Raw genomic sequence first — 11,800 nt, 5'->3', positions numbered from 1 at the left:
TGAATTTAGTTTAGTTTTAATTTATTGGCATTCTTAAAACTGTGTATTTTTATGGATGATTTTGTAGTAAAATAAAATATTTCTTAGTTTTATTTACTTATTGGTTTCAATTAAGGATGATTTTTGTTCTCTTACTTATTTTAGGGGCTAATTTAATTAACATCACCATGAAAAAAAGGAAGAATAGGGAATTAAAAGAATATTATATATATGTGTGCATTTATATATAAACATATGTGTATATATATATACATATATGTATGTATATATATATACCTGTATTTATGTATATATATATGCATCCATATATATACACCCATATGTATTGCTATTTTTACTTAAACTAAGCTTTTAATTACAAATTAATTTATTTTACAACATATATATGACATTTATATATATAATTATATATTTTTTTTTATACATACAATTGCATTTTACATATCATGATAATAGTGATGGAAAGAAATATTTTGCCAAAATCTTAAAGTATTGTTTTTCGTCATTTTGCTTATATTTAATTTTAAATTATTATTTTTTTTAATAAAAACACCTTGATTAAGATAATGATGGTTTCTGGAGTAACATATTTATTTGTGTGTATCATTTAAATTAAAATTTAAAAGAGATAAATATAATACTACTGCGCATCAATATAACTAAAATGTATGGCAAAAAAAAATGTTTATTTTTTAAACAAACAGCAAAACTGGATTATTCTTTGTGTGTGGTTATAATTTTGTTTAAGATAGAAATAATATAAATATCGATGTTGTGTTTGAATCCACATAATGTAAAATTTTTAATATTGTATCATTTTGATTTTTTTTCCGTTTTTATTTATAAACATAACTTTTATTCTTCAGATTAACAATTATAGTATTATATCTTATGTGTACAAGTAGATGTACACTTCTTCTTTTAATGTTTACAATGTTTGTAGCGTGTGAGGATGAAGGTATGGAACGATGAGGAATCTATAAAGCGAATATATTTATTTTAATATAACTGAATACAAATAGCCATGTTTTATTGTACAAACGATATGTTTGTATTTTAAAAATACATAATTCACATGTCAAAACAAAAAACCGCAAGTCAGCAGCTACATATAATATCTCCATGCGTAAAATTGCGAAACAAAATAAAAGAATGTGAGGAATTAAACTTCGTGAACTTCTGACACGCATATTTCTAATGCATTATTTTAGTTGTTTGACGTAATGGGTGATATTTGCTCCGAGCTGTTTAGTGCTAAGCCAGACGGCTGATTTCCTTCAATTTGTTTTGTGAGATATTGTTGCTGCTGTTGCTGTTGTTGCTGCTGTTGTTGTTGCTGTTGCTGTTGTTGCTGCTGTTGCTGTTGTTGCTGCTGTTGCTGTTGTTGCTGCTGTTGCTGTTGTGGCTCTTGAAATTGATCAACTAAGGGAAACATTCCAACATCAAGTGGTGCAGATTGTTGCCTTTCCTGTTGGTCTACAAGCTGCTGATGTGAAACTTGATGTTCATTTTGTAGTTGTTTTTGTTGGAGTGATTGAGGTTGCTGTTGCATTGACGGTTGCAATATTTTATGCTGTGCAGCATCATAATAAACAAAACTTCCTTGAGCTGTATTTGAATTTGTAACAGATACCGGAGCCGTTATTGTCAGAGCTGTGGCTGGCGCCGTTGAGTAATGATAATGAAGTTGTTGTTGGGGTGTGATTTGTTGTTGAGACGGTGGCATTTGTTGTTGTTTGACCTGTGTTAATAGTTGTTCTTTTAGTTTTGTTATATTTTGCAACGTTTGTTGCTGTTGATATAGATTCTGATCACAAAATTGGAGTTGATTTGGCATATTACTAGCATTAGCCGATGACAATGGTGGTATGGTGTTTGTGTAGTTTGTACTTACTCCGAAATTCTGTCCAACATTCAATGAACTTGAATAATGTTGTTGGACGGAAGGACTTCCACTTTTAAAACTATTGTTAGGAATAGTAATACCCTGCATTGAGCCGGATGGCGGCTGGCTAGGAAACGTATTTAATTGGGATGGTGATGATGAAGTTTGGGACAGTTGTTGCCCATAGACGGCGTATGCGGCTTGTGGAATTTGTCTGACAAACATCATTTGATGCTGTTGAGCTATTAAATCTTTCTCTGAATAGCAACTATGTTGACTTGGTGTTTGTTGTTGTTGATACTGCTGATTGGATTGCGTTTGAATTGAATCCACACTGCCTTGTTCTACATGTGTTGCAGAGGATGGAGTCGGCGGTTGATGTTGCGATGTTGGCGGTGTGTGTTGCATAATGTAACCTTCGTTGTTTTCATTATTATGGTAAGCTAAGAAACACAAAAATTATAAATTACTTACTAACATACATAATAATTATGTGGCACATGAAGCAATAATTAGGTTTATAAAGTAAATTTAAAAGACGTAAATAGGAACTTACTTGCCCTAAGGGTTTTTTGAAATTTCTCCAACTCAACAAAATGCTTTAATCTCAATTCATCTTCTTCGATGTGTTGACGTTGTAATAAGAGAAGCAATCGTTGTCGTACATTTGTTTCCAATCTTATGCCGCATAAGTGATTGCGAGCAGTATCAAGATTATGTTTAATATCCTATTAAAAAAACATAAATTTTATTTAAAAACCATCATGAAACACATTTTATTATTATTAGTACAATGAATTAATACAAATTATTCAGAGTAGTTAAGGAAATAAGGAACTGAAAGTAACTTAGAATTTTAGTTTTAAGCAGACAAGTTTTTTTTAGTAGTCAAAGCTCAGGGGACTTAAAATATATATGGAGGGTGAAATGCAAAATAAATAGAATACAAAACCAAAAAGTTAATGAACATAATCTATCGATGTCATTTCCTTGCAGGAACCACTCTATATTGTTAACTTAAAATATTTTAAACAACAAAACTCATAAATATATATTCAACACTGAGTTGTTTCAATCAAATTGAAAGTTAATGAACATAGTTTATCGATGGATTTCTACTTCCCGGAACCATTAAACTTAGCTTATATTAATATTTTATGACTGACAAAACTCTTCACCTTCATAAACATTTAATTTTGATGAAAATATAATGCATAGTATTATTACATTTTTAAAATTAAAAAAAAAGAATATTAGTAGTTTTTCCAAATTAAGAAAAACAATACGAAATACATTTAACACTTTAGGGCAAGAGAAAGAGGTTTTCCTAGAAACATAAATAAAAAAACATAAAAAAAATAAAACCATAGCCTAATAAAGAAGATGGATACATAAATTAATTTTCTGTATATATTTTCAGAACCTGAACAATATAGGAAAAGTATTGTTCCTTCTGTGCGTCCTGTTATTTTCATAAAATGGCAGCAAAATGAGAAATGTATGACAATAAAGGTTTTATAGTGGTCCATAATACCTCATTAGTGAGAATTAAGGTTAAATCGCATTAAATACTTTTCTAGAGCGTTCAAAATCTTTCACTGATCTTGGAACTCTCAATTGTTCCTGTCATTTCAGGGATGGAGGCAGTTTTTATTCCGAATCCAAACGGATAATAACAATACCTCTTCGAGGATTTTGTTGCAAGAGGCAGTATTCGCAAACCCAAGGGCGTACGCATTGGGTGGGAGGGGGTTTGCAATTTCAACCTTTAGACATTTTAGATCCATTGAAAAAAGCTTACCCAGATAATGATTTTAGGGCAGTGGGTTTATCACAGTTCATCAACACAGCGATTGTGAGAAACACACAACAAAACAAAAAAATGTATAGAGTTTTACCCCGGATTACAAAATGTTGTTGGGGAGGCTGAGTTATTGTAGATTTTTTGAAAGACAAAACAAATGTCCATCAAAAGACCGACAAAAAAGTAATATTTTGTATGTCACAGTCATCGATGAACTCCATAAGCAATTTCGACAACTTGAAGATGATGTATTTATTCTAAAAGTCCTATCGAAAAAAATGCTTAGGTAATTTAGCGTTTTATAGCGAAATCTCGAGAAGGTGACACATGTCAAATGTTTATCTGGAGAAAACCAGGGATTTGCTTTTTAGATGAAATAAAACAAGGTCACATTTAACCGATCACGTTCTAATTGTTAAGAAGTTTTTTTTTTGTTCTTTATACAGTTTTTATCACTTAAACTTTAAGAAAACAGTTGTCCACGAAAATATGTAGATATAAACAGAAACTCACATTATATTCTGAAATTGCGAATCAGATTTGATTTATATAAATTAACTAGCGGCTCGGTACGTGCTTCGCTACGTATATAAATACGTATTCGCATAGTAATAACAAAAAATATTATTAAGTTCATTTATTCAAACAAAAAAATATTTTAAACTGCTAGCTATTTAAAAGTCCAAATGACAAAAATGATATATTGTTTATATTATATTTATCAGCAAAGAGTAAAAACTAAAAAATAAAAAGAATTGGGTGCTCTTACTATGGTGGGTCTATATGGGATAGTATAAATCAGTTGGATAAACAATATTTTTAGTTTTTCCATTTCGAGCATGAATCAATAAACAGTTGGGTATACCGACTTTCGAACAGGCAACATAAAGTTGGCCATATGAATAACATGATTCCTCCAAATTGACACCACAAACGTGAAGTGTTTGCCCTTGGGTCTTATTTATGAACATCGCAAATGATAAACGCACAGGATATTGTAATATTTTGAATTCAAATGTCATATCAGTTGGAATCAGAGGAATACACGGTATCAAAAAACCTTCTCCTTTTGATTTGCCAGTTAAGATTGTAGCTTTAATCAAATTTGGAAATAACTTTTTCACTACCAATCTGGTGCCATTACACAGTTTCGGGCGGATTAATAAAGAACCAATTTGTAGGTTCAAGCAAGGCGGTGGTATACCAGTTGGTTCGAATGAATTTTAAAGTTCAATTGGAAAATTCATTGCCTCATCTTGATTCATAACACTGTCAATTGATTTATATGTCGTGACGACACCTGGCAGTTTCGATTGAATTTGAAAATTAATAGCATTGATATGAATGTTTTTCGGTGCTAAAATGGTGCGTTCTCTCAACCAATCTATAGATTGCGCAATTGTATACAAAAATTGTTCGGTAAAGTGATCAATCCGTTGGTATTGTCGGTTGGTATTTTGCCATCACCAATTTCTAACAACAGGTGTTTATTTCATCAGTAGGAATTTATCGAGGAAGGACAGGAAATGCAGTAGCAATTCCCGAAGATGCAAGTGTTAATTCAATTTTCTATTCCGATCAAATAGTCGCTAAAATCAATGCCTTCGTTCTACATTTCCAAGGTAATCAACAAATCGGGATTTCTTTAAGTATTTGTACAAATTGTTTGTATATGGGAGTATAGAAAGATGTTGATCTTACACCTTTTCAAGATATTTTTTTTTAAATTTTCTCTACGTACAAACCTTCTCTGCACTTCCACGAATAATTCAAGACCAAAATTAGCCAAATCGGTAAAGGCATTGTTGAGTTATAAAATTACAACGAAAAGTGGCATTGATTTTTATATATATAGATTACACAAGCCTTTTTTAATTTGAATAAATTTAACCAGAATCACGTTTATCCGATGTTTCCTTTTTACCCTTTTTTTAATAGACTACGCTCTAGTGAAATAGCCAGCTTCTTTTCTTCTTAAACAGTTTAATAACAATTCTAGGAATGAAGCCTAACTTAGGTCGTACTGTGAAGTACAGAGATTCTTTCATTAGCCGTACTATGTGAGGGGCTATACAAATGTGACACAGCAGATCAATTTTTTGTTCGCTTATTCGATAGTCTTTGTTTGGAAGAAGGTGTATTGTATGAGCCAGGTAGAGCATATCAGCAATTTGTATGGTAAATGTAATTTTATCTAGCAAAAATCGATAGTTGAAACTATAAAATCTTAATTCTTGAAACGACATTTTCCAAAATTGCTCACATCATAACTCAATATCTGGTATCATGACCGATCAACTTCAAATTAAAACTCAGTATTCTTGAATATATTTACTATACTATCTTTTCGATTGGTTGAAAATTGTGAATTTGAAATTAAAAACGAAAATTGTGTACCCAAAGAATTAAATTTTTTTCGGAACTAAGCCATTTTGTTAACTTTTGATATTTTTCAAAACTGAAAGTTCATTGTATTGAAAATACTTGCAACTTTAATAATATTTTTGATTTTTTTGTTTCATTCGTTCGGAATCATGACTGCAGTTGGTGAACTTTATTTAGATAAAATTTGCAGATCAGTGCAATTATATAAAATAAGTTCAAACTTAACATTATAACTACTATTTAACGGGATATTCAACAAAAGATGGTAGGGATATCTAAAGGTATAAAAGATTGCATGAAAAAGTCTAAATGAGAACTACTCTGAAACAATATTCTGAAAAAAAAAGTCATACAACATCAATAGACAAAACTTTAAGTTCAAATCCAAGTTATCCCCTTTCCCCTTCAGTAAATTATACTCTTGATTTAAAAAATTATATTTATACAAGATTTTTTAATATGAAATGTTTGAATTATAATTCTAATAATAACTTACATAAGAAAATACGACATTAGCAAGGATTTTTTAAACTTTATACAAATAATCTGTGTGCATTTACAATAAATATAAATGATATATTTTTATTAATTAAGTTAGCAACCACCATTCAAAGCACAAGAGTTCTGTGTTGTTAAGCATCAGCTTTCAGTTAAGACCACCAACCAACAACAACAATATCCACCTTAGTTTTTTAAAAGATAATAGCGATGTAGTACATATATGTATTTATTTGAATGATTCTTTTAATAATTGTTTATTATCTTTATATCGCCGCGTCGCTTTGGCCTTAAAGTTAAATTAAAAAACTAGGAGGAAGTATTTAAATAAAAAATAGTTTTTGAAGCATACGCATTTAGTTACATATTTCCAAAAAACAAAGTAGGCTGAGGTTCTAATGACTGGAACTTTCAAACACTTTGCGAGTAATTTTTGGATCGAATCCGAAACCAACTGTAGCTTCATTCGAGCCAGCGATTCACAATTTATGAATCATTTTTAGAAAATAATATACAAATTTGATTGAGTTCCTTTGAACAATTCGTAAATATTTTCTGAGTATTAAGAGGAGAAAAGCAGAATATTGTTGGCCTTTTTTTTGTTCTTCGCTGAAGTTTTTTTACTATTCCAGGAAAAATATACATTCACTTTGAAAAAAAATCCCAGAAAGTCAAACTTTGAACACGTTCTTATTTGGAGTGGATCAATAAAATTTAGGGGTATGAAAGGGAATGAATTTTAGTTTTTTTCTTCCAGATTACTCGGAAACTATACTACTGTGCAATTCATATATCTTTATATAAATTTACGATACTATCCGGTTTTCAAAATCCAATAGATCTGCATATTTGATTATAGGTCATTTTACCTTCCGTTCATCTTGAGAAAACTTAATGGCATCCATCTATTTAAGGTCAAGTTAGGACTGTTTTTTACTAACCAGCACAATTATTCTTTCTCTTTTACATTTATAACAAGAGGTTGTTGATTAAACTTCAATTGTTTGAATGTTTATAAATGAAAAACTCAAGAACAAGAAATAATGTACACAAATAGTACAGAGCTTAAAGTGCTCAAAAATAAAGTAGTGTCCACAGAATTTCATATGAGATGCAAAGCAGAAAAAGAAGACAAAAAAAGAAAAATATTTCCTTCTTATTCATGCACCATTTTTATAACGTTTAGTTTAGTTTTGAGTCCTGTCCGTTAGTTTTTGAAATGAAACACTTGCACTATGCAATTTGAAACAATCTAAAGAGAGCATCAAAAGATAGAGCATGAACCCTACTATGTTGACTGCTCGAAACGCATTATACTTAAAATGTGTCAAAATTAATAGTCCAAAACAAACAGCATTATTTTTATTTGTTTCCATTTGTCTTTGTCGCGACTCAGGTAAAACACTTAAACATTTATTTTCATTATTCGAATATGTGTGGGATAAGCTCCGGCTTTGAGGTCATTAAGCTTTGGCGAATGGTACATGCCGATTCAATTCCAGTTCAAGCAAGATAATATAACGAAGTATTTCTTAACGTTTTAGAATGTATGCTATCTGATTTAAATAATAATGCCTAAAATGGTTCTTTAATATTGAAGTAATGGGAAGAATTTAAAAGAAAGATTAGGATTAGTGAAAACAAATTTATCTTATGGTCAAAAATAAAAATTGTGTCCCACCCTACGCCACAAAGATGTGATTCTGTTGCAAAAAATGAAGCTGCAATAGCAAGTTTAAAAGAATGAAAAACAATTTTAACCGTTAAATAATAGTATTCGAAAAAAATACCATTCTGAATAAGTTTCTATTATTTTTTTCCTTCCAGTCTCTGTCTAGCTTTCGTTGCGTAGATATCGTTTCTTCTAATCCTATCTTTCACTTTCAAGTGCATTATCATTTCTTATAAACCGGTTTGCTTTTTAGTAATATTTGTTCCTTTCCCAAGAAAACTGTTATCTTTCTTTCCATATATAACCCTATTTAATTGCTTATACAGCCCTTTCCAACGGGCTAAAATATATGGGAACAGATATAAGGTGTTATCTCCCGATAAACCCCTTACCTATAAAGAAAAGCTTAAAGAATACATCCCTAACCCAAAGCGCTATCTCAAGTGCCAAATTCTTGGTCATATCACCAAAAGGTGCTCCAAGGATGAAGTCTGCAATCTCCCACCTCGTGAAAACGCTGAAAGTTGCACACGTGTGATGTGCGCAATTTGCCCAACTGCCGACATTTTGACAATAAAAACTAAAATGCCCGAAGCTAAACGCCTATATAAAATTAGTAATAAAACTCATACTAACTCAAACACTGAAACTGTAAAGATAGAAAATAACAATTCCTAGGATAATGCCGCTTCCCGTGAAAAATCAAATCTCTCTCAAGCTTATCAAATGCATCAACTTTCTTTTCCCCCTCTTACCCAACAAACACATCAGATAATCAAACTGCTTTTACTCAACAACATCACTTCGCAGCAAAAATATAGTTCAAAAACATTTAACTCAATCTGATTCCAAAACCAAAACTACTCAATTACCTTCTTCAATTTCTTAAACTCAATCAAAACACAACGAGCTTGAAATTATGGACAGCTCTACTGACGTAGTTGCATCTTCCATATCCTCTATTACTCACTCTCTCCTAGAACAAAAAATAAAAATATTGTACACCCTCATCTGTAAATGATGATGAAAAAGTACCCGAATTATAATAAACTATCCGCAAATGCAATACCCCCCCCCCCCCATCGGGGTCGAATTACATTCACCAAAAAACGCACTGCTCTTTCCAAACTACTCATGTTGTTCCAAAATCGTTTATATGATACTTTCATAATTTTCCAAACAGGGTATTGCTGTTTTAGTAAACAATAACATTCCCCACAAACAGATATCAATGAACTCTAATTTATTAGCATTTGCTATAGCAAGATAATTATCGATAATTTCTATTCATATTTAACCTGATCAAAATTTTAACAAAAATGACCTAATTGATATTCTGTGTCATATAAACACCCCTGTTTTACTAACAAGAGATGTACTCGTAAATGCTTGGGGTGTACAATGGGGATCGTCCAAAACTAATGATAAAGCCTCTATTATAGAAGATTTCATTATGAGCTTCAACCACTCTGTTTTAAATAATGGTTCGCCCACGCATTCATCAACACACAATACTTTGACCCACATCGATATTAGCTGCTTCTCTGACTCTTTTCTACCAAAAGCAACTTCCCACACTTTAGACGATCTTCACAATAGTGACCACTTTCCACTAATTTCAACCTTTGATTTTGGAATATTCAATACACAAGTTATTAACTCCCCCAAATTTATAGCAGATCGAGCAAGCTGGCCTAGTTTTGGCTTTACTCACTTACTTTCTTTAGGTGACTCTACAATCCAGTGTGAACTAGGGCCTCACCCAACATCCCTAGCTAGATGCCTCCAGTTTCGCGCTCTAAGTTGGGTGAGGTCACTTTTCACTTTGTTGCGCGCCACCTGATTTGCGCTCTTGTGAGTGTGGATGCCAAGACTTTCCGGGCCAGAGCATTGGTTTCCATGCGCTCTACGTGACTCAGCCATCTTAGTCGTTGGACTTATACCCTTCTGACTAAGTCTACGTCAGTGTATCGCCGCTTTCTTCACCTTCACTTCCTTTCTATGCATACGGGACCGTAGATCACACGAAGAATTGTTCTCTTGGACGAGTTTGGCAAGGATGCCAATACTAGACATGGCTCCATACAACTTCCCTGTAGATGCTGTCATAATCGGCCTTGAAATCGATGAAAAGACTATAGATGCCTCTATAGTTGGTCTCCTTTTTTGATAATCAGGAAAATAATACTGAGGTTCCATTCATCGGGCATGCTTTCTTCCGACCATATCTTACAGATAAGTTGGTGCATGATCCTCTCCAAATTTTCTCCATCTGCCTTGAAAGCCTTGGCATTGAAGCAATCTGCCGCAGCGGCTATGTTAGACTTGATATGACAATCTTTACTTCGTCTAAGTCGGGAATAAGGCATTGTTGGCTTTCGTCGTCTATGTTCCGCCTGACAGCGAAATTTGATTTCTCGTCGCCGTTGTACAGTCTCAGCATTGACTGCGGTTCCACTATGATGTTTCCAATTTTTCTTTGCAGCCTTCGGTTCTACATTTTCGACCGCATGCTTCTCATGCTCTCTTTTTAACATAAATAAACAAAGTATCCAAATCAATAGTAAAAGCGATTCGCTTACTTATTAATACCGCAATCTAATCCCAAAAAACAGTGGTGGCTTTCGGAAATAGCTAACCTTAGATTAGTTAAGGTAAATCCTTGGAAAAATCAGCAAAGCTAAAAATTTAAATGCAATTACTTTATCAACAAATAGAAATTCAACCACCGCAAAAATATGGAGAAACATTCGATGTTTAACAGGACATTTTTCTTCGAAAATAATAAGATGTATAGTGTCACCATCTCAATCCATTTGAAATTTGTAACTTGCTAATGTTTGCTCTGAAGACTCAAGTGATATTAATTTTCCGGTCAGCTATTGTGTAGAATAAAACATTACATCAATTAAAACATGCAAATACCCACAACTGACAACTCGGCTTTATATAAAGCTGCCTTACTAAACCCAAAGGCAAAAACCACAAGTCAGGATAGAGTGTCTTACACGACCCACCCCTTGAAATAAAATGTAGGCTACTGATGTTATATAACAATATTTTTCAACTGGAGTTGGAAAATTGCTTCACTCATTCCAATTCCAAAACCTAAAAGCTACCGTATCCCATGTATTTCAAAAATTATGAAAAAAGTAATTGCGAAGCGTCTGCAATGGTTTACACAAAGAAAAAATCCAATTAGCCATAATCAAGTTGGTCTCAAACCAGAAAAGGGTTGCATCGATGTACTTTTACATATTGATGATTACACAACAAACGCTCTATCATCCCGGAATTATGTTTCAATCCTGTCAATTGACTTCGAGAAAGCTTTTGATAAAATTGGGATGCATCTTGTTCTAAACACGCTACAATCTTGGAGGGTAGGTCCTTAAATAATGTAATATGTAAAATCATTTTTAACTAGCCGAAGATTCTGTGTAAGAACTAACAACTGCTACTCTTCAACATATAAGCTACGCAACGGGATTCCTTAAAGCTCCCCGCTATCGGTGGCCATGTTTCTTATTGCCTTTCAAGAAATATAATTGTATCA

At 32.4% G+C, this 11,800-nt stretch overlaps 1 protein-coding gene across 9 annotated transcripts in view; it reads right to left on the bottom strand.

Moving 5' to 3' along the window:
• Positions 1 to 11,800, bottom strand: part of LOC129953329 (uncharacterized) — a 52,688-nt gene continuing 40,888 nt past the window's right edge. For 8 of the 9 annotated variants that reach the window (XM_056066425.1, XM_056066424.1, XM_056066426.1 and 5 more), the window contains 2 exons: positions 2,442 to 2,613; positions 1 to 2,328 (listed from right to left, as the gene is read on the bottom strand). In XM_056066425.1, the coding sequence (XP_055922400.1) occupies positions 1,208 to 2,328; positions 2,442 to 2,613 (1,293 nt within the window). In that variant the 3' untranslated portion in view covers positions 1 to 1,207. The remainder of the gene's footprint in view (positions 2,329 to 2,441; positions 2,614 to 11,800) is intronic. The other variant, XM_056066430.1, reaches the window with a different exon arrangement.

The sequence above is a fragment of the Eupeodes corollae genome, chromosome X (assembly GCF_945859685.1).
Source record: "Eupeodes corollae chromosome X, idEupCoro1.1, whole genome shotgun sequence".
Lineage (NCBI taxonomy): Eukaryota > Metazoa > Arthropoda > Insecta > Diptera > Syrphidae > Eupeodes > Eupeodes corollae.
Note: the sequence above shows the minus strand (reverse complement) of the source record. Positions and strands in the feature narration are given on the sequence as shown.